Raw genomic sequence first — 24,227 nt, 5'->3', positions numbered from 1 at the left:
CTTGGGAACACATTCATGTGATGTATTAAAACATTTATTCCTTGTTAATAATTGATTAACAAATAATGGTAATATAAATCACTCCTCTCTAACAATGTTAGTGCAATTATTGAAGCAAAATTGTTTTTTTTCAAACAAGAACTTTCTTGAGATTTGTGATTGATCCACACTTGTGACTTATGCCCAGTGCATCTCGGGACAGGTATCGGCCTGCAGTGTGTGTGCGTTAAAGTACAGGGCCTTTAAGGGTGGCACAATATGTGCTATAGTCCTTAGAGGCCTTCCCTGATCACACTACCCTTGGTACCCATGGTACCTTTTACAAGGGACTTACATGTGGCCAGAGAGGTGCCAGACTTTGGTGGTTAGGTAAGCATGGGGGGGGGGCACACAAAGCACCACCAAACAGATACCACTAGCTGCACAGGGGTGGCAGGGTGCAAATTCGACGTCTGGCGCCCAATGCTTTTTTGTGAGGATCTTCTTGATGGTAAAGAGGGTGCACTCATGGCACCGGAGGTTGCAAGAGGTAGACCAGCGACAGCGAGGTAAGTTGGGATGTAGTAGGTCGTAGGGGCACCATCGGGTCCACTCACCAAGGCCCAGGGGCTTAGGGTGCTGGGATGCTTTTGGACATCTGAGTTTTCTTACTGGAGCCGGTCGCGGAGAAACCTCTAGGTTCGAGGCATGTGGGCTGCTGAATTCATATCTATAGCATAGATCGCCGCCTAGTGTTTGGTCCGGATGATTGCATATTGTTGTCCTGGAAGAGTCTTCGAAGTATCACGAGATAGGTGGCTCCTCCCCTGGACTACAGTGCGCATGGGCATCGACTCCATCCCCAGTTTGTTTTTTTCCGCCATTGGGTTCGGATGCATATTTGATCACTCAACTTCGGAATCAATAGAAACTTTCTTTTCGGCCCAAAGGCCTTTCCTATAGCGTCGGTGTTGTCTTGCGTTCGGTGCCCAGCTCTGTTCCGGCTCAGTTCCCAAGTCGGACATCCAGAGGAGTCGCGTGGCTCTTCGGTGCTCGAGGCCCAGTCAACGCAACAAGACTTATTCGATGACACATCATGGAACGGAGCCCGTTCAAGAGATGTCCCGTGTGCAACTCGAAGTATCCCCACAGCGATGTCCAGCCGGTGTGCAACAAGTGCCTGTCGCCGGATCACGATGAAGCCAACTGTATGGCTTGTTTTCGCTCCAAGAAGACGATTAGATTTCGGCGCGTGGCGCGCCAGGAGGCCCAGCAGACGGCCCCTGACCCGGTGAACATTTTCGAGGGGGAAGAAGCAGACGAGCAGGAAGATCAAGAGCCGATTTCAACTCCAGCAGCAGAGAACGACTCCAACTACGACGCAGACGTCGAAATGCTCGACACAGAAGACGTCATCGACGAGGTAGGAGATGACAATGAGGCCTATGGGGCCACGGAAGATAGCTCAGGTGAAGAGCTATGCCCCGTTCGAACAATAACTAAGGCTCAGGTTGAGGGATCGCCACATGGCCTTACCCAAGATCTTGCACCTGGATCCACGGTCTCGCCTCAGGGCCCGGCTACGGACACTTCTACGGAGCCGCCATTGGTCAAATCGAAACCGAAAGTGAAAGCTTCGGTCTCGACAAAACAAAGTGGTAGAGGCGCCGGCGAAACAGAAAGCGCCTGTCGCCTTGGTCGGCTCCACGTCTTCAGACCTGTCGGTGCAGTCTAAGCCTAAGAAGGTTGTCGAATCGGTGAAGTCGCTCAAGGGCGTCGAGCCGAAGACTGGGCCACCGAAACCGCTTGTCAAGGCTGCCGACCCGAAACCGTCGGCACCGAAGGCCGTCGACACAGACAGAGGACTCGGAGCTCCGAAAGCTGTCGATCCTGCACGTCGGCCCGAAAAGGCCAGAAGCACTCTCGCCCTAGAGTCTGCACATGGTGGTGGATCGATAACACCTGTCGGGTCGACGAAACCGTCCGCATCCTTCATGAAGCAGGTGCCGGACTCGTTGCAACGCATCAAGGACAAGGCTTCCGCTGTCGAACCGAAGGATGCTTCCACCCCGAAGCCAGCAGCCAAGCCGCAAAAGTCGAAGGCGCCGATCCAGTTCACGCTGCCGCCGAAAGTGGCACCGAAGGCTTTCGCGCCCCGGAAGGTCGTCGACGCACCCATGAAGGTGTCCACGGGGCCGAAGCCTACCCCTGCAGTTGTAGGCACAAAGCATCGACAACCCCTACTGGAGGAGCAGTCGGAACAATTTATCGACGCCGACACCGGTAAACTTTCCATCTACAAGCGAAAGATCACACCGGCACAGCCTATGGAGTCCTACACAATTCCTTTGAAGAGGAAAAAGGCTTCTACAGATTCCCCGGTTCTTGTTGAACTGATTACTCCACGTGCTCAGGACACTGATCCACTCTCGCCCACTTACTCAGATGTGGAAGCTGGGGACGGGGACGATGAGGAGTACAACTACCCTGCCGACACTGATCCGGAGGATCACCATGACACATGGGCAGATGCTGGGGACCCAGGGGATCCGCAAACTGCCCCGGACACTCAAGTATATACTGTCAAAACCTCCCCTACAGAGGATTCTGCGGCATTTAATGCTCTAATTGAGAGGGCAGCTAAGAATCACGACGTCCAGCTGCATGCTGACCCTATTGAAGTCGACTTTCTGTTTGATACCTTTTCCACCTCTGAAAAGACTGTCAAGACTCTGCCAATGCTGAAGGGTGTCTTGAAACATGCTGCAGACATTTTTAAAGAACCCACAAGTGCCAGGGTTATAAACCCCAGAATTGAAAAAAAGTACAAGCCGGCACCTGGCGACCCTACCTACATCAAGGGCCAGTTGCCGTTGGACTCCCTGGTTGTTTCTAATGCCCGGAAGAGGGCAAATTCACAGACTACTGGTGATGCTCCTCCCCCTGACAAGGAATCTAAGGTGCTAGAGGCATCAGGGAAGAGGGTGGCGGCTCAAGCGGCCAATATCTTGCGTATTTCTAACACGCAGGCGCTCTTGGCCAGATATGACAGGGCACACTATGATACACTTGAAACCCTGTTACAACACTTGCCAGATGAGTATAAAGAGGCAGCAGAGATGCTCATTCAAGAAGGGAAACTCATCTCAAATGCTTCTATTAAGTGTGCACTGGACGCAGTGGACACCGCGGCCAGGGCCATTAACACAAGTGTAATGTTGCGGCGTCAAGCCTGGCTCAGAATCTCCGGGTTCAAACCGGAAATACAGTCCACCATCCTCAATCAGCCTGTAAATCCTGATCACTTATTTGGACCTGAGGTGGACACCGCCCTGGAAAAAATCAAAAAAGACACTGAGACTGCGAAGTCTATGGGGGCTCTCCAGTCCCAGCAGTTATGGGGTAGTACTTTTCGTCGCTCAAGCAATAAAGGTGCTTCCAGAGGCCAGATGTCCCAGCAAACACAGTACACTAAAAGTGGTGCACAAACCTCTTACAACAAGCAGAGTAGAGGCGGATATCGCGGCAACGGCGCCAAGGGCAGAGGTCGTGGAAACAATAACTCCCGATCCTCCGCCGCCAACAAACAGTGACGCCTTGTCACTGCCCCCCGACCATACGACACCTGTCGGGGGGAGACTCCAACAGTTCCTGCAAGTCTGGAAATCCATCACCACAGACAGGTGGGTCAGGAACCTTATCCAGTAGTGTTATTGTCTGGAGTTAACATCCACTCCACCCAACATCCCCCCAAAGCAACGTCCTATGTCAACAGAGCATTTGCACTTATTGCAGCAAGAGGTGCTCGTCATGCTGCAAAAAGGGGCAATCGAGCTCGTGCCAGTGGAACAAAGAGGCTCGGGAGTGTACTACCTGTACTTCTTGATCCCAAAGAAAGACGGGTCCCTGCGGCCCATACTAGACGTCAGGCCCCTAAACCAGTACATTCTCTCAGAACACTTTCATATGCTCACGTTGCAGCAGGTTCTTCCGTTGCTCAATCAAGGGGATTTCCTTGCAACATTAGATCTAAAAGACGCATATTTTCACATTCCACTACATCCGTCACACAGAAAATACCTCAGATTCACCATTCAGAATCAGCATTACCAATTCAAGGTCCTCCTTTTCGGAGTGACCACAGCGCCCAGGGTGTTCACAAAATGCCTGGCGACAGTGGCTGCGCACCTCAGGAGACAAAACGTTCATGTCTACCCTTATCTGGACGACTGGCTTGTCCAAGCAAAGTCGGCCCAGCAGTGCGCTGCCAACATGTCCCACACCATTCACCTTCTTCATGATCTGGGATTCTCACTGAATTATCCAAAGTCACACCTTCAGCCCGCCCATGTGCGGCAGTATCTAGGCGCGACGATAAACACTCTGGCAGCCACAGCACAGCCAAATTCACTAAGGATCAACAGCATTCAATTGCTGATCCAGAAATTCAGACCGCAACACTCGCTTCAGGCACGAGTGTTCATGCAGTTGATAGGCATGATGGCCTCCTGCATCTTCATAGTCCAGCACGCGAGACTACATATGCGTCCGCTTCAAGAGTGCTTGGCACGTTAGTGGAATCAGGCTCACGGACAGTTGAAAGACCTAGTGTTGGTGACCGGTCGGGCATACAACTCTCTGCATTGGTGGAATCCACACAACCTTTGCAAGGGCCGACCGTTCCAGGAGCCTGTTCCACAGATCATCCTAACAACGGACGCTTCTCTCCAGGGTTGGGGAGCTCATGTGCTCCACTACACAGTGCAGGGACTATGGACGACACAGCAAAAGAAGATGCACATCAACCACCTAGAGCTGATGGCAATCTTCCTGGCAATGAAGGCTTTCAAGATACATCTGTGCAACAAAGTCGTGTTGATCCGGACGGACAACATGACAGCAATGTATTACATTCAAAAGCAGGGAGGTACACACTCTCCACAGTTGTCTCATCTGGCTCAGAGCATGTGGAAGTGGGCCATTCAGAGGAACATCTTCCTCATGGCGGAACACCTCCCGGGCAAGGACAATCAGATGGCGGACCTGCTCAGCAGGTACAGCCACCAAATGCACGAGTGGGAGATACATCCATCAGGGCTCCACCCGTACTTCCAGCAGTGGGGTCATCCAGAGATTGACCTGTTCGCCACAAGGGAAAACGCCAAATGCCAAAGCTTTGCCGCCAGGTTCCCGCACCCACAGTCGCAGGGCAATGCGATATGGATGAACTGGTCAGGCAAATTTGCGTACGCTTTTCCCCCAGCACCTCTAATACCACTGGTGGCACGAAAGCTAAAGCAACACTCGATGACGCTCATCCTGGTTGTTCCAACGTGGGCCCGCCAACCATGGTACACCACGTTTCTAGAACTTTCCGTGGTACCGCATCAAAGGCTGCACCTCACACCCAGACTTTTGACGCAGAGCCATGGCGACATTCAGCACCCAGATCCGCAACAGCTCAACCTGGCGATCTGGCTCCTGAGGTCTTAGAGTTTGGCTACCTCAACTTACCTCCTGACTGCATGGATATCATACGGGAGGCAAGAAAGCCCACCACCAGAGCATGCTACGCAGCAAAAAGGAAGCGGTTTGTCATTTATTGCGTGGACCACAACATTAACCCACTTGACGCGTCCACACACAACATCATTTGTTATCTGTTGCATCTTTACAAATGCAATCTGGCATATGCTTCCATTCGGATACATTTATCCGCCATAGTGGCTTATCTCCAAAACAGGCAGCATCTCTCCCTTTTCCGAGTGCCTGCCATTAAAGCTTTTCTAGAGGGGCTCAAACGAGTCATTCCTCCCAGGACTCCACCTGCTCCTGAATGGAATCTTAATGTGGTACTCACCCGACTGATGGGTCCACCTTTTGAGCCTCTACATTCATGCGAGATTCAGTTCTTAACATGGAAAGTGGCTTTCCTTATAGCCATTACGTCACTGTGACGTGTTAGTGAGCTCCAGGCGCTCACTGTACAAGAACCATTCATACATATTCACTCCAACCGGGTGGTGCTGCGCACTAACCCTAAATTTCTTCCAAAGGTGGTTTCGCAGTTCCATGTCAGACTATTGAACTGCCTGTGTTCTTCCAAAATTCAGAGACAGTGGCTGAAAGAATGCTCCACACTCTTGACGTCAAACGAGCTTTGATGTACTACATTGATAGGACCAAAGATTTTAGGAAGACGAAACAACTCTTTGTTGCCTTTTCTGCCCAACACAAAGGCAACCCCATTTCCAAGGCAGGTATAGCCAGGTGGATCGTTAAGTGTATTCAGATTTGCTATCAAAAGGCTAAGCGCACTTTAACGATCCCCCCCAGAGCCCCCTCCACCCGTAAGTTGGGGGCCTCCATGGCTTTCCTTGGAAATATCCCTTTAGAAGACATTTGTAGAGCAGCCACATGGTCTACCCCACACACATTTACGAAACACTACTGTGTAGATGTGCACTCCAAGCAGCTGTAGGGCAGGCTGTTCTAAAGACACTTTTTCAAACATCTGCAGCTGGCACAGGCGGCCGCCGCTAATGGAGGGACTGCTATATATTCTATGCTATAGATATGAATTCAGCAGCCCACATGCCTCGAACTGAATATGCTACTTACCAGTATGCATCTGTTCTTGGCATGTAGGGCTGCTGACATTCATATCGCCCACCCTCCTCCCCGGCGCCTGTAGCGGCTGCAGAATTTACACTTACTCTTAGCATGGCCATCGCTCACACTGATACACTCCATCTTCGCCACAATGGCTAAAAACAATCTGGGGATGGAGTCGATGCCCATGCGCACTGTAGTCCAGGGGAGGAGCCACCTATCTCGTGATATTTCGAAGACTCTTCCAGGACAACAATATGCAATCATCCGGACCCAACACTACGCGGCGATCAATGCTATAGATATGAATGTCAGCAGCCCTACATGCCAAGAACAGATGCATACTGGTTAGTAGCATATTCAATTCACACTGGAGGCGCCATCATGGAGGGCAGTAGAGGCCAGCCAACACTGGACACAAGGTCAGGATCACCGGGGAGACTTTACTGCACAGGTCACTCACTCGGGCCGGGGGCGTCGGGTGCAGAGTGGGCTGGAGAAGCTGATCCTCCTGCACAGGTAATCTGTCCAGGATATTGGTGCCTTTATTGAAGGCAGCAGTTCTGCTAGGGGTTTTCAGGGTCGTTGTTGCAAGACAGGTCGCCGAAGCTGTAGACAGGCCAGTAGGGCAGGGCCAAGGCAGTTATCATCGTCTGCTGCAGGGTGTCTTCTCTTCTTAGGTCGTCACAGATCTGAGGGTCAGGTCTGGGGAGCCACCTACATACTAAATTTAGGAGGCGGTTTAGGGGAGTAGCAGGTAGGACTTAACTGCACCTTACCTGGGGTGGCTACACCTTCAAATATGCCACCCTCTTATGGAAGGTAGCATACACCTAACCCTGATTAGTGGGGTTCCCCCCTCTTCAAGATGGCAGGGATTGAAAGTTGTGCTTCACCTCGCTTCCCCCCACCTTAGGGCTGGGGTTGGCCAAGATGGGCACACTGCCTATCTTTTTGCTGGTTTTCCTGCCCAAAATAGGGATGTAAACCAGGGGCTGCTATCTGCTGCTAGCAGCTGAGGCTGGGGGTCGCATTACCGGGTCTGGTGGCTCAGAGTATTAAAGCAGCCTCTGCAGGGGCCTGTGTTCGACCTCATGGTCACAGGTTCAAATCCCGGCGGGTCCACTCGGCCTTCCATCCATTTAAAGCCGATAAAATGAGTACCATTGAGTTGGGTAACAATAAACATCTGTTCAGCGCCAGGACACCTTCGGGTAATCACACGCTTTACAAATACACCTGTTATGTTACAAAGGCAGCAGGCCTTTGAAGCTTCCATCTTCTAGCACTGGACCATCCCAGGGGAGGAGGCATGACAGCTCGGCCCAGGATGTGTATAGTTTCTGGTCCCAGAGAGCAGGTGCTCTCCACCCAGGGGTCCAGAACCATGTCTGGTGTTGGCTGACTGCCTACAGCTGGCCAGAGACCCCACCAGGGTTGGTAGGGATTCAGGGGGCACCTCTAAGGTGCCCTCTGGGTACATGGTACAATAAATCCCACACTGGCATCAGTGTGGATTTATTGAAAGAAGTAGTTTGGTACCAATCACTCTTATATGCAGTAAAGCCATCATGGTGTTGTGGAACTAGAGTTGTTGAGTTCCCAACCCATGTACTCTCTATGGCTTCACTGGCACTTACAATGTTGGGAAATGGTGCCCAAATTTGTAGGGGTACATCTGCTCATGCAGATGTGCCCTAACCTGGATTATAGTGCGCCTTGCTTTAGGGCTGTGAAGCCTGCTTGAGGGGGTGATTTATCTATACTGTCAAGCAGGGCTAGCTGGCATGGCACCCAGGCAGGGTGCCATGTTGACTTTGTCGTTTTCTCCCTCACAGTGGCATTGTCCCAGTTAGGGGGAGAGGGGTCCCAATGGACCCTCTTCAGCTCACAGGCCCTAGGTACCATTTACTAAGGACTTACAGGGGGCAGAAGTACCAATTGGGGTTTGATTTAGGGAAGGAGCACTGGCTCAGGGGACCTGGTTGGCAGGGACCCTGTGCACTACATTTGAAACCACATCAATACCAGGCAAAAAGTAGGGGGCTAACCATGCAAAAGAGGCACTTTCTCACATGCGTCCTGCTTGACCAGCTTCTTTGGGTAACTATTTAAATATGTGCGGCCCTTTTTTCACAAGAGTGCTTAGTAACATGGTCCTTTTCCTTCTATAGGAAAATTCCAGACATCTAGGGCTTCCAGGTAATTGTCAAAAATATCCACCCACTCCTCCTGCCCTACAGATGGGGTACCAGGCTGAGAGAGGAATCATGGAGGTGGAGTTATGGCTGATCAACTCCATGACTGATGCAGCAGATACCCCGGTGGCAAAGCCCAAATAATTAAGTGCAAACTAAGTTGAAATGTCACTCGAACACCACAGTCGCACTAAATTCCAGGCAGTAGTAAACAGTTGCACCGTACAGTTACAACAATATTTCCTAATAGCTGAGACCCTAAACGTAATCCAAAGTAAAAGTATTGAAACTTGTTTCAAATTCCGTGAATGTTGTTGGTAATCCTATGAAATAAAATACTCTGCCCAGAAATTGACTCTACGTTACTCTGACAGTGCTGCTGAATGCTTGAGCCAACAAAAAACAAATGCCTATACTGATATTGTTTAACAAAGATTTTGCCACCAGAGCAAAGAATGTTTATCCAAGCTGGGAAGTGCTTATAAGTAGCCTTTTATTAAATTGTCTTGATCCAAAAAACACAGGGGTATATTTGTATTAGTCATATACATTTGAGAACAAAAGCAACACTTTTACATACACTAAATACAATACGGACAAAAAAGGGGGTGAATAGATTCTTTAAAAACAATTCAACAAACATACCAAAGTCAGTCGTATCACAATCATACCTTACCATTCATACATGGAAAACATACAAAAACAAATACATACACGATTAAGTAAACAGATAAACAATCATGTAATGTATTAGGTCTGCTGCAATCTATACAATTTATATACACAATAATATTTACAAGTATAATTCCAAATTACTCAAAGAAATCAAGTATCAGCTTGAGATGTAAACAGCAATTTTTTATACGCCAGTAATGTGACACTGTATTCACACTAAAGGACAGAAACCTATCGAAGGAAAGCAGACACTGAGCATGGAACGGCCTACGCGTTTCAAATCCCAGGGTTTTTAGCCGGGATTTTCGTCAGGGCCAGGTCATTCTAAAAGAAGAAGAAGAGAAAAAAGAGAATTCTATCGTGTGGATCTATAAAACTATTATAGTAGAATATCAAGAGCGCTCTTCAGCATAACCACCCAAGGAGCTTTCTGCTTACCACTATGGAAAATATCCAGGGAAGGAGTAAAACCTGTGTGATGAAAAGAACAACATGTAGAGGACTATATGAGTGAGTTGAAAAACACGCAACGAAAATGAGGTTTGCCATGTGTCAAAACAAAGTTTACCTTAGCGGTATCTTGTGTTGTTGCAAGTTCAAGTAGGGGGCCTGTAACAGAGCAACGTTCGTTTTAGTGTGGCATGATCGAAGACAGGGCTCATGAACCAAACCAAAAAAGGGGGTTGTAGAGTGCTTACCAGCCAGTTATGGTCAAATGCGTCCTTGAACGAGGACAATGCGGGTACAGATTTGAATCAATTTCTTCCAAAAAAGCGGCCTCTATTTGAAAGGGAAAAACGAAGGGCTCGTTTATTCCATGTACCAGATTACTGTGGGCATATTTGACAAACAACCTAGTCCTGTTCGGGCTTACCGGCATGAAGCTCCGTTGTTCTCAATCAATCGGCGTCCCCTGTAGCACTGCTCTCTCGCGCATGCGTGGAGAGTAGAGAAACTTTGCAAGGCTACTCAATATATGTAACGCAAATGCGCATGCGTGGGACAAAGACAGGCCGAGAGGGCATTTCCTCGCGCATGCGTGGAGAGTAGGGAAACATTGCAGGTCTAATCAATATATAGCGCTAATGCGCGGAACAAAGGCAGGCCGGGGGGGCATTTCCTGGTGTAGTGTAGATTGCGCATGTATAGCGTCCCATAGATTCATTGTGTGGTGTTATAACTCCTAAGTTATAGCTTATATATCTCTGAAATCTCATTAAGTCCTTTGACTGCTGTGTCAAACTTTACAATTAAGTGGGCTTCCCTTTTGGATAATTTCAGCTCCATGTCTCCTCCTCGTGCATCTTTTTCAACACGTGAGATCACAGTCCATTTAAGGTCACTGAACAGATGTTTACAACGTTTCCAATGGTTAACTAACGGGGCAGTGTCGATCCCATTTTTTATTCTGGATTTATGTTGTGTGATTCGTGTCCGAATTTCCTGATTAGTTTTTCCGATGTAAAGTAACCCACATGGACAGGTAATGCCATATATGACATATTTAGTTCTACAGTTGCTGAAACTGTCATGTTTCCATGATATCCCACGATGTTGGAAGAGGGATCCCTCGACGGTCAGTTCGCAGCACAGGCAAGTGCCACAAATGTGGCACTTGCCTGTGCTGCGAACTGACCGTCGAGGGATCCCTCTTCCAACATCGTGGGATATCATGGAAACATGACAGTTTCAGCAACTGTAGAACTAAATATGTCATATATGGCATTACCTGTCCATGTGGGTTACTTTACATCGGAAAAACTAATCAGGAAATTCGGACACGAATCACACAACATAAATCCAGAATAAAAAATGGGATCGACACTGCCCCGTTAGTTAACCATTGGAAACGTTGTAAACATCTGTTCAGTGACCTTAAATGGACTGTGATCTCACGTGTTGAAAAAGATGCACGAGGAGGAGACATGGAGCTGAAATTATCCAAAAGGGAAGCCCACTTAATTGTAAAGTTTGACACAGCAGTCAAAGGACTTAATGAGATTTCAGAGATATATAAGCTATAACTTAGGAGTTATAACACCACACAATGAATCTATGGGACGCTATACATGCGCAATCTATACTACACCAGGAAATGCCCCCCCGGCCTGCCTTTGTTCCGCGCATTAGCGCTATATATTGATTAGACCTGCAATGTTTCCCTACTCTCCACGCATGCGCGAGGAAATGCCCTCTCGGCCTGTCTTTGTCCCACGCATGCGCATTTGCGTTACATATATTGAGTAGCCTTGCAAAGTTTCTCTACTCTCCACGCATGCGCGAGAGAGCAGTGCTACAGGGGACGCCGATTGATTGAGAACAACGGAGCTTCATGCCGGTAAGCCCGAACAGGACTAGGTTGTTTGTCAAATATGCCCACAGTAATCTGGTACATGGAATAAACGAGCCCTTCGTTTTTCCCTTTCAAATAGAGGCCGCTTTTTTGGAAGAAATTGATTCAAATCTGTACCCGCATTGTCCTCGTTCAAGGACGCATTTGACCATAACTGGCTGGTAAGCACTCTACAACCCCCTTTTTTGGTTTGGTTCATGAGCCCTGTCTTCGATCATGCCACACTAAAACGAACGTTGCTCTGTTACAGGCCCCCTACTTGAACTTGCAACAACACAAGATACCGCTAAGGTAAACTTTGTTTTGACACATGGCAAACCTCATTTTCGTTGCGTGTTTTTCAACTCACTCATATAGTCCTCTACATGTTGTTCTTTTCATCACACAGGTTTTACTCCTTCCCTGGATATTTTCCATAGTGGTAAGCAGAAAGCTCCTTGGGTGGTTATGCTGAAGAGCGCTCTTGATATTCTACTATAATAGTTTTATAGATCCACACGATAGAATTCTCTTTTTTCTCTTCTTCTTCTTTTAGAATGACCTGGCCCTGACGAAAATCCCGGCTAAAAACCCTGGGATTTGAAACGCGTAGGCCGTTCCATGCTCAGTGTCTGCTTTCCTTCGATAGGTTTCTGTCCTTTAGTGTGAATACAGTGTCACATTACTGGCGTATAAAAAATTGCTGTTTACATCTCAAGCTGATACTTGATTTCTTTGAGTAATTTGGAATTATACTTGTAAATATTATTGTGTATATAAATTGTATAGATTGCAGCAGACCTAATACATTACATGATTGTTTATCTGTTTACTTAATCGTGTATGTATTTGTTTTTGTATGTTTTCCATGTATGAATGGTAAGGTATGATTGTGATACGACTGACTTTGGTATGTTTGTTGAATTGTTTTTAAAGAATCTATTCACCCCCTTTTTTGTCCGTATTGTATTTAGTGTATGTAAAAGTGTTGCTTTTGTTCTCAAATGTATATGACTAATACAAATATACCCCTGTGTTTTTTGGATCAAGACAATTTAATAAAAGGCTACTTATAAGCACTTCCCAGCTTGGATAAACATTCTTTGCTCTGGTGGCAAAATCTTTGTTAAACAATATCAGTATAGGCATTTGTTTTTTGTTGATTCATAATTTTGGCTCAGCCTTGCTGATTAAGAGCCCACCCAAAGTGTTCTTAGAATGCTTGAGCCGTCATTGAACACTGAAGACAGAAATGCTCAACATGAATCCTCGCTTGCCAGGGAGAAGCGGCCTACACAATGGAGATAATGGCGCACAATGATTCTTCCTGCAGAGCATGTTCCAGCCCCAGCAGGAAGCTTATGGTCACGCTTGCAGTGATCAGTGGTTCCCAAGGAAATGTGGGTCTCGATACAATGTAGCGGTGTGCGCTCAGCGAAGACTTTGAATGCTGCCATAATAAACTGTACGCAGCCTTTGAATAAAAATCCCACCACTGAAACTCCGCCCCTACTCCGTCTCGACCTAAGGGAATAAAGCATTAAATGGCAACACTCTAGCGGCAGGCACTTATTTATCCAGGAGCACTCTGGCCCCAACACTTGAACACATATAATGCACTGACAGGGGCAGGCGTGTATAACTGCTTCTACACCAAAGCCTATGCCCTGCCCAGTTCATGCAGTGTGCATAGATAGGCTCACTAAATAGAAGACGACAGAGTATTTGAGTGGGCACCCCACGAGGAAAGCACATGGGGAAATGTGCGCTACATCTGCCATACACAAGCCATATTTTTTAATTGAAGACATGTGTTGACTGTATCCACTATGTTAAGAGTCTTCACAGCGCCTGCATAACTTGCACATCATTGCCAAAATAATGTGAAAGTCGTACACCAAAGCATTAAATGAAGGCTTTTATTAATCAAGGCTAGGACTCCCAAACGTGGTACACCCTTTGCCAGTCAGCAGGCAACTGTCTGCAAATATAACACACACAAACTCAATATGAATTGATTGGGAACTAATGTAATGTCAGGGGTGATGGCATTCCAGGAAAAGTATGCAATAACATTACAACCACCAACTCCTTTCATGACCATCACAAGGGATGGGGGGCTTACATGGGCAAGCTGAACGTCGGCGGTATCTTGTCCCCAAGAAAGCAGTGCAACACGTGCAGGAGCTGAAGATTTTTCTGACACTTAAGGCCTTCCAGAAACATTTTACAGGGAGGGTGGTCTTCAAACGGAAAACACAATGGCAATGCACTACTTGAGCAAACCGCGCAGGACAAGATCCTACCCACTATCAGCCTTGGCTTAAGGGATATGGGAATGCGTGATAGTGAATTAGCTATCAGTAGTAGCAATATACCTACCAGGAAAAAAAAAACAGAAGCTGACCGGCTAAGCAGGAAAGCAAATACCACACAGGTGGGAACTAAAACAAGAAGTGTCAAGGCAGATCTTCCAGATCTGAGGGACTCCGCAAGTAGACCTCTTTGCAACACACAAGAACGCGAAATGTCAAAGCTTCTCATCCACGTTCTACCACCCAGAGTCACTGGGGAATCCTGTCACGAGCAAAATAATATATATATGCGGAGTTACTCCCACCTAGATCCAGGCCCGAGACATATGGCAACCCTTCAAGAGTTACCTACAGAGTATCGGAAGTGATGAAGAGGAGAAATAGATATTCGACAACTGAATGTTAGTTAAAAATAATGAATGGAGATTTGTGGACAAGACCTTTATGCCAGGACTGTGTGTAAAGAATGACCCGTGTACCACGTCGAGGGATAACACAAAACTACAGGATGTATGTTTGAGAGAACAAAATATGATGATATGAATAACATGCCAGAATACTGTTGTAGGTATGTGATGTATGGAAAACAGAGGGTAGAACGTCTGATTTATTCATTCATTTTTTACTTTCTAAGATAAGTAGCTATAACAAAATGTGTAAATTAACTGATGTCTGTACCGTATTACTGAAAATGCCAATAAAGAAAGTTTTTTTTAAAAAGTCACTGGGGAATGCCCTGTCGATGTATTGGTCAGGCAGATTTGCTTATGCTTTTCAACCAATTCCAGTGATACTGAAGGTGATCAAAAAGTTCAGACAGGAGCAAGTCAACTTGATCCAGCTAGCCCTACAATGGGCTCAACAGACATTGTTCTCAGACCTCATGGAAACATCCCAAAGGAGTACATATCACTCTCAGCACACCGAGACCTGTTCTCAATTAAGGGGGGGGTGAGTGGGAACCGGAACAAAATACCCTCAACCAGGTAGCATGTCTCCTGGAGACTTAGTATTTGTGCACCTCAAGTTGCCAAGAAGGGCAATGGAGACAAGTTGACCAACAACAAGGAGCTGCAGCAAATGAGAGAGATTACACCTTTGGAGTAACAGACAAGAAAAAAATATATTGGACACGAGGCCACAGTCATTAGATACCTGATACATCTACTAGACAAACAGCTCGGCTATGCTTCTATCAAAGTCCACTTAGCAGCCATGGTAGTATACTGTGGTGGCTCCTTCACAAAGGCAGAGGAACGTTACCCTACTGCTATTCGGCAGTGTAAGATAAAATTATAATAACTCATAGTTGTCATTTTATTTTTTTCTAGTTGCAGGCAAGGCAGCTTTTGGGGCGAGGGGCGGGCTGCTCTGCGGGAGGGGAGGAGTGGTTTTGCAGCGTGAATATTTCTGGATTCACTATGCTGTGCAGTAGTCTGCGGTCTAGTGGTTGGGTCCGGAATCGTAGATTTTTCTTTCTTTTTTTTTTTTTTTTTTCGTAGCCCAGGTGGGCGTTGATGTCCCACCTCTGGTGTACTTCCTGTGACGTCTGCACGCTTCCTGCGGAAGCTCCCACCTTTGGGCGCCATCTTCAGATTGTTTTTTCCGCCGTTGGGTCTGGATCGTCACCAAGAGATTCCAGAGTTTTTGGAGAAAAGAAGAAGAAAAAGCTGAAATCTACCGAAATTTTTGGGAGAATACATCCAGAAACAAGACTGACGGGACGACGAAGAAGGAGGAGAACTTCGAATACTTTGACGTCCAACGGAGAATGCGCACACAGGGGGCCCCTGAGCGCAGGAATGGACAAGACCCCGTTCAAATTCTGCCGCAATTGCCACCACAAGTACGCGCAGAAGGACCAGCACCCGGTTTTCAACCTCTGCCTGCCGGTCGACCACGAAAGCAAGGATGGCAACGCTTGCTCCGTCTTCAAGCTGAAGACTCTCAGGATTAGAGAGAGGCAGAGGATAGCCAACCACAGCATGCAAGGAAAAGGCCAACCTCCGTCGCTTCGGGACTTGGGCCTCTCCAGTGACTAAGAGGACAACATTGCCGAGGGACCAGATGACTTCACGGTCGTACAGACCGATCAGAAAACTACAAAAGATGTAGGAGAGACGTCGACTCCTAAAGCACAGAAAGACTCTCGAAAGCCTGAGTCAGACGCTCGAAAAACAGAGTCTTAAGTCCACGAAAGGAGCACTGGCGCCGAAAATTTTGACGGCCGCAGCTGCATCCAGGGACAAACAGCCCAGCGGATCCCTCAAAAAGGACTCCCAGGCGGCGAAGACACAAGAAAAGCTTAGGTCGTCGAAGCACGCACCTGAAAAGGAGCACTCAACGCTGAAGGAAAAGGACCCGAAGGCTTCTTCGAAGTAGACATCTACGTCGAAGAGATCGTCCTAATCACCCGACGCCGAACAGGCTGCCGAGATGAAAAGGAAAAAGAGAAGGCTTGAGGCCGAAATGGATAACATCCTGCAAAGGAAAAGAGAATTCGACGAGCGGATGAAGAGGTTCACCATCCCGATCGTCGAAGTCAAGGAAGAGGAGGAGTTCGACGCCAAAGAGCCATCGAAAACTCCAGAACCCCAGGAACACCAAGAGAAAGAGGGCCTCTACTATTTCGAGGAAGGCGAAGAAGACCAGCGCACGAGTTTGGACTCTGCATCCTCGGTGGCGATGGACCTGGATTGGCAGGTCCTCGACGCCGAAAGCCACGGCAAAATGCAATGGTTACTTACCAGTAGGAGTAGTTTTGCAGCTTGAAGAATTTTCTAAATTCACATGCAACCCCTCCACCTCCAGCAGTATAGGTGTATATACAAACTCAACTTCAGAGGATCCTGTCAACCAGAGAGAGAGAAAAGAATCTTAGGATGGTGGCTGTGTCCAGTAATTTCCGGGGCGTATTTCTGACCTCACATGAGGAGGGGTTTAAACCAAAAATGGTTGGTGTCCACAGGGTAAAAAGGGGACTTTCTAGACCCAAACACGAGATATCAGAATAATGCACAGCATGTGGATCCAGAATATTCTTCAAGTTGCAAATCTACACCATCCAGTAAGTAACAATTTTGTTTTTACATATTTACATGTGATTAACCATCGTCGCCATGTTGTGGAAGGGTTCCCACGTGAGAATTGTTAGTTTATATATTTCACCACGCATACTTAACTTTGATATGACTGTGCCAGTGCAAAATAACTGAATGTGCTTTCAAAGTCAGTGCCATTCTAGGCCTCTAGTTGATGTCCTAGTGATTCCTTTTTGACAGGTTTGTCAAAACGTACTTTTTATCTTTAAATAAATATTTTCCAGCCACTAGTTAGAGGAATTAAATTGGCAAGTGAGTAGTATTTATACAGCACTTTCCAATGTTTGACGGCCAGTTTCTCAAAAGCCTAAGAGGTATGCAGCCAGGATAACAATTGGCATGCTGTCTGTTTAGTCTCATTACTTTTTAAATTACAGCCCAATAATCGCCTGTCAGGATTTGCTTTTTCATGGTAGACTGTCATGCTCCTTAACAGCTGGGGTAAAATACTTATTCACCCTTTAGGAGTGATCATCACAAAATCACTGAGTGCATCATCTGGGCTTGCTGCATGCCTGTATTTAAGGGTCATAATTACATCCATTTTTATTTCCGCTGTGATAGTCTCTACTTTTTATGCAGAAGGATAGAATGGGATTTAAAATACTTCTCTAGTGGTTCAGGAATTGTACTGTCCAGGTCATACTGAAGCACAGTAGGTTAAAAGTAAGACAGTAATTTCTGAATATATTGTGCTATGCTTGTGTTTTTCTCAGGAGAGTGCATGGCATTTACTTCTCTCAGTGTCAGGAACTCTGCCATTTTGATGAGAGGTATCCAGGACTTCAGACACCACTGGGATAAGGGTTCAAATGTATTATTTTGGTTTGTCTCCTGTTCTCTTAAGTTGTGAAATTGCTTGATGCAGCGTTAGTACCATTGAATTATTTCAACTTTAATCTTGGGCCCAGCAGGTTCTCCTGAGGTTCTCATAAATCCTTGACTAAGCCAACTAAACCATCATTGCTTTTTCTGAAAGAACATCTTAGTTCACCTCCTGTATCTGCTTGCGTAATTGTTTATCCTGACCATTTTAAGATTAAATGTGTGAATATATATATGTTTTTATCAGGCTTCACAGGCAGCCCAAGAAGCTGAAGAAAATGCAAGGAAAGCCAAGAGTTCTGTGAATGGAGTTCTGACTATCATTGACGATCTTCTCAAGCAGCTAGGTATAAATCTGTATTTTATTTTTCTAATCTTTTTATTATGAAATTGCAGCAGAGTTGCTTCAAATCATGGGGAGGGTTGAACTATTTTCTATCCCTGGAGATGTGCTAAAGGATTATCGTAAATAGGTGAAGAATCACTTTTTAAAATGAAGAAAGTTGGCTAGAGAACAGTAGGAATTGTTATAACCAACAGTACAGCGGTGTCTTGTTGAATACGACCCAGTTGATTGAGCATTATTAAACAATTGTGATATCATGGAATACTTTTTGCTTACCAGATTTAGACTCAATCTATTGCATGTATCGCTAGCATTCCCAAGTGGATGGCATGTGGTTGTTTCACTGGGCCTTGTCTCCAAGATACAATGCATTTTACGATGTTCTGTAGGTTTTTTGGTGGGCCAAGAAAAACCTTTGTTTCGTTTATTGAAGGCTATGGCATTTTCACAAGTATGTGCTGCTTTCATGCTTGTATAGCTATTATCTCATGAATAGGTAATTTTTAATGTTGCCTGTTTTTTACAAGCCGATGAGATTGAGGTATGTTAAGAAAGATGGATTCTTTTGTTTTATAAATGTATTCTTACTTTTTACTGATTATTGTATGTATGACTTGTAAATACTGTGCTCTCATGGTTTCAAACACACCTGAATAAAGCGTGATTTGAAGATCCAGGCCTTCCTCATCAACTACCTGGAACTTCCAGCCATTCACCTAGTGTTGAAGGCTTTCCTACCTCACCTGATAGGAAAGGTGTAGGAAGCTTCCTTTTTATGTAGTGACGCCAATGAAAGGGCACACCATGCAAAACGTCCAGACAACCCTTATTGGTTTCCAAGGCTTACTTTAATAATCCTGAGTGCTCTATTTGTTGTAGTAAGCTTAGGCTTATCAGAGAGAAGTGTTAAGTATTTGTTGCGCACACACTCAATCAGTAAATGGTTCAAACACACTGTCAGTAAATGGTTCACATACTCCATAAGAAATCCAAAACCAATTTATAAAAATACAGTAAATTTTTGTAATTTATACACCACGATCTTTGGAATAACTTCAGTACAAGTGGAGATATTGATTTTAGAAGAAAATACAAAAATACTCATAACATTTTGAGGCATTAGCCTCGAACGCTACAATGTTATCCTTTTGGAGCAAACGCAGATAGCAAACCGGTACTTGCAAGCAGTGTTTTGAGTTGCCATTTGGGACTTAAGGTGGTACGGGGGCCAAGGTCCAAAGTACCACCAGTAGGTGTGTTTTACCTTCCCTGAGGTGTCCGGGTGCAGAAATGCTGGTCGTGATGGTAGCCTAGAGCTCTTTACTGTTGATGCCAATGGGACTTAAAATGCTCAGTTTAGGGGAGCACGAAGTAGTAGCTAATGGGCTACCTACCCCTAGGATGCCTACATCCACTACATGACCACTTCCTGTGTGAATGGGTATAATCCTGACCCAGAAGTCCCTATTTCACCAAAAACAAAATAGTGAAACCCTTCCCTGGCTATTTACTTCAGGTAGCCCACCTTAGGGGTATGGATGGCCTGTGGGTGCAACACTCCTCCTGAACAACTAATTTCCTGCCTTCTCTGGTACCAAATGCACCCCCGGGCAGGGGTGGCGTTCCCAGGTCTTGGGAAAAGCCAGGGTTGCATTTCAAATATGCAGAGGCTTTGAAGTGCTAAATTGTTAGCCATCCTGCTGGAAGAGGTGAGAACATCTTCTGCTGCTGAGCTGGCATTGTTCCTGACCTCTCAGAGCATGAGCTCTTCCTTGCAGAGTGTCAGAACTCAGTCTGTTGTGGCAGGCTGGAAGGTACCAGTCAGCCGACACATTAAAAGACTAGTAGGACTACAGGGGGTTCCTCTAAGGTGCCCTCTGTGTGCAGGTCCTAATAAATCTGATACATCAGTATAGATGTACTAGAACAAGGTGTTCGATACGAAACACCAGTACTTTCAATGAAGCCATTATGTAGCTGGGTAACTCATAATGGCCAGTGCTCAGTACATCAGAATGGCTTCCTGAACACTTGCAATGTCTAGCAATGGAACTATGCATCAAAGGTGCATATCTACTCATGCAGATGTACCCATACATGTAATATAACCCACTATGACTGAGGGCTCTTGTGGCCTGCTGTAGGGGTGACTTACATATAGTAAATGCAGTGTACACAGGCATTGCATACTGACAGTGGGCAATGTTGTGTTTTCTAAATGGCTTGCACCCTTGCACACATCCTGCAATGGCAGTCTGCCTGCAGGTTGAGTGTGGGTCCCTTTGGGTGGCTGTAGGAAGCTGGCTATTATATAGTTGAGGTACACTGTGTAAATAGTCCAGGCAACCCTTAGTGGTTTAAGAAGGCAAAAATTAGAACACTAAAAGCTTCCCTTTATGGTAGTGTGGGCAAGCAGTTTAGGCTTATCAGAGGGTAGTGCTAAGGATTTGTTGTACTCATAGAGGCAATAAATGAAACATACACTCAAGAATAAATCCGAGACCAATTTAGAAAAATTATTTTTTTAAATACAGAATATTACAGGTTGGTAAACAGTTTATTTAAACACGACTTTGCGCAGCAATTCTTCCCTGGGGCAGAAAAGGCATATGTTGCATTCAGTTATTTGAGGTCGGTTTCTTGGGGACGGGGTCTCCTTCCGAACAGAGGGTTGTAAGGGGCATAGGTCCAAAGTACCACCAGCAGTTATTCATTACCTACCCTGGGGCGTCCAGGTGCAGGGGTGCTGGTCGGGTGGGTAGCTTTGCGCACTACGCTGGTGGAAAGAAAGGGGGAAACCTAGAAACATGCTGCAAAGGGGGACTTGGGGACCAGTCCGGAGCTTCCAGCGGGGGAAGAGGGGTGGGGGGGGGGCTCAGGTCACAAGGATCCTGGGTACAATAGGGCACAGCCGGTTTGTCGGTACCTGGGCTGGGGTGCTTGGGTGCAGAGTGGAAATGTCAGCTGGACTCTGTGGGTCCTATGGCCTTGCAGTTGTCTCGCTGGTTGAGGGTTCAACCACTGGACTACTGGGCCACTCTGCAAGTGTGTGTCTGCGGTGCTAATGTCCTTCTAAGGCTGCTCAGTCTCAGTGCTGTTAAGAGTCCCGACTGGACTTAAACAGGCCTTGGCTCCTGCAAGGGTCCAGTACCCCAGATATTGGTCCTCTCACTCAGTGGAGGGACCGATCTGACCTTCACAAGCACAGGTACCTCTTCCTAGGGTGCTGCTGCTTCAGACTGGCTAGAGAGCGCAACACAGTAAATTGGGTCTGCTTCTTAGGGGAGTAGCTCCTGTACTCCAATTGCTGACAATTTGCAAAGTGCGGGCAGACTACCGGGGTTCTTGGTAGTTGCTCAGCTGCAGGATGACTCTCAGTTACAATTGTCAAGACTCATGCAGGTAGCGTTTGGTGCCAAACGTCCCCAGCAGTCTTCAGTTCTTGTTGTCTTGCGGCTCTTCTTTGTCCTCTTCTTCTGGATCCATCGAATCTGATTTCCTGGCATCAGAGGTGTCTCATAAATACTTAACTTAGTGGTGCTAAGAGAAGTGACAGTTAGTAGCCAATGGGCTACTTATATTTGGGATGTCTACACCCTCCAAATGACTACTTTCTGTCAGAAATGGGCATAACCCTGACCCTCGGAGAACGCAGGCTCTCGTCTGCAGTGGTCAGAAACCCGTCCGTGGCAGCAGGCTGGTCTGCACCAGTCAGCCAGTACACTAGTAGTCAGTAGGTTTTCAGGGGTAGCTCTAAGGTGCCTCTGGCTGCATGTAATAATAAATGCATCACTGGTATAAGGGTGGGTTTATTAATAAGAGGTGTTGGATACCCAGTACCATAGGTTTCAGCGAATCCATTATGTAGCTGGGTAACTCCTTTTCACCAGTGCTGTGTACATACCTTAAGATGGCTTCCCTGTTCCCTTTTGGTGTCAGTAATGGAATTGACCAGCACAGGAACATATCTGTACATGCAGATATGTTCTCACTTGTAATATAATGTACTCTGCCTTAGGGATGCAAGGCCTGCTGTAATGGTGGCATCAATATTGCGTGCAGTGTTAGGGGACATGTGCCATGTTGTGTTTTCACTTTTTAGAGCACCTTGTGTCACACCGCATGCAGTGGCAGTCTGCCGGAGTTTGGTGCTGGGTCCCTTAGAGTGGCACAATATATGCTGCAGCTCTTAGGGACTCTCTTTAGTACCTATGCCCTAGGTACTGTGGGTACCACTTACTAGTGACTTGCAGAGGTGCTAAAGGCCTGGTCAATTGGGGATCAATTGACCAGTTACCTTGTTTTGGGGGAAAGAGCACTGGGGACTTTGTTAGCCGGAACCAAGTGCACTTGAGTCAAAGTTGCATCAAAAAACAGGCAAAAAGTGGAAGAGCTACTGCAACAAAAACCCAGTTTCCTACAAGGGGTATTAACTAACGCTTTTCCTTCTCTCTCGTGGTTTAGAGGCTTCAGCAGATGTCCCTCATGCTCATCATGGTGGAACCCACACGGGCTGGCCAGCCCTGGTTCACGACTCTGCTCAAACTCTCACTTATTTTGCACAAGAGGCTCCCCAACAAGCCAGACATTCTCATGCAGAACCATGGGGAAATCAGGCGCCCAGATCACAGGTTCATCAACCTTACAATATTGCTCCTGAGATCATAGAATTTGGATACCATAATCTGCCTAAATGCACGAGCATTCTCAAAGAAGCATACAGACCTACCACCCGTGCCATCTATGCGGCCAAGTGGAAGAGATTTGCCTGCTTCTGTCACTCAGAAGAAATTGACCCTACGAAAGCCACAGTAAAATATATTGTCTGTTACTTTCTTCACTTGCTGGTTTCCGAGCTAGCCTTTACCTCCATATGATTACATCTAAGTGCCGTTGCTGCCTACCTTCAGAATGGACAACACATTTCTCTCTCTCGCTTCAGGATACTGATCGTTAAAGCTTTCATGGAGGGTCTCAAAAGGGTCATTCCTCCCCAGGTCCCACCGGCACTCATCATGTAATCTAAATATTGTATTTGCACAACTTATGGTTCCTTTATTTGAGCCCCTCCACACCTGTCCCCTTCAGTTCCTCTGCTGGAAGGTGGCATTTCTAGTTGCTTTCACCGCACTCAGACTTGTCAGTGAGCTTCAGGCATAAACCCTGGAAGAACCTTTCTTTTAAGTATATGGTGATAGTGTTGTCCTCTGCACCAACCCCACATTCCTCCCTAAGGTAGTTAGTTCCTCACTTTCACCTTAATCAGTCCATTGGCCTTTCTGTTTTTTCTCCAAAACCTGATTGTTATGGAGCAGGCTCTCCATTCTTTGGATGTAAAACAAGATCTCATGTACTACGTTGCTTTCTCCGAACTCCGAAAAGGAAAGACTATATCCAAGTCATGCATTGCCATATGGATAGTTCAATGCATCCAGGCATGCTATGCTAAAGTCAAGAGAACTCTTTACACTCCTTCTAGAGCACACTTCATTCTGAAGAAAGAAGCCTCTGTGGCCTTGCTGGGGAACATCCATATTGCTGATCTATGCAAAGCAGCTACTTGGTCCACACCACACACTTTAACAAAGCAGTACTGTGTGGCTGTCCCAGCCCGCCAACAAGCAAATGTTGGCTAGGAAATTCTTTGTACGCTCTTTCAATGTACTGCAACACCCACAGGCTAGCCACCACTTTTTGTGATGGCTGCTTTATCGTCTATGCACAGCATGTGTATCTACAGCCACACTTACCTTGAATGGAAAATGTTACTTACCTTTAAGCATCTATTCGTGGCATGTAGTGCTGTAGATTCACATGCACTCACCCTCCTCCCCAGGCGGCTGT

At 46.6% G+C, this 24,227-nt stretch overlaps 1 protein-coding gene across 1 annotated transcript in view; it reads left to right on the top strand.

Moving 5' to 3' along the window:
- The window catches only part of LAMC1 (laminin subunit gamma 1), a 365,535-nt gene that overhangs the window by 332,697 nt on the left and 8,611 nt on the right, over positions 1 to 24,227 (top strand). Inside the window, exon 27 of the mRNA XM_078643183.1 lies at positions 18,285 to 18,384. Within this exon, the coding sequence (XP_078499309.1) occupies positions 18,285 to 18,384 (100 nt within the window). The remainder of the gene's footprint in view (positions 1 to 18,284; positions 18,385 to 24,227) is intronic.

Source organism: Lissotriton helveticus, chromosome 1_1 (assembly GCF_964261635.1).
Source record: "Lissotriton helveticus chromosome 1_1, aLisHel1.1, whole genome shotgun sequence".
Taxonomy (NCBI): Eukaryota; Metazoa; Chordata; class Amphibia; order Caudata; family Salamandridae; genus Lissotriton; species Lissotriton helveticus.
The sequence above is the reverse complement of the archived record's forward strand: the minus strand, read 5'-3'. Positions and strand labels throughout refer to the sequence as shown.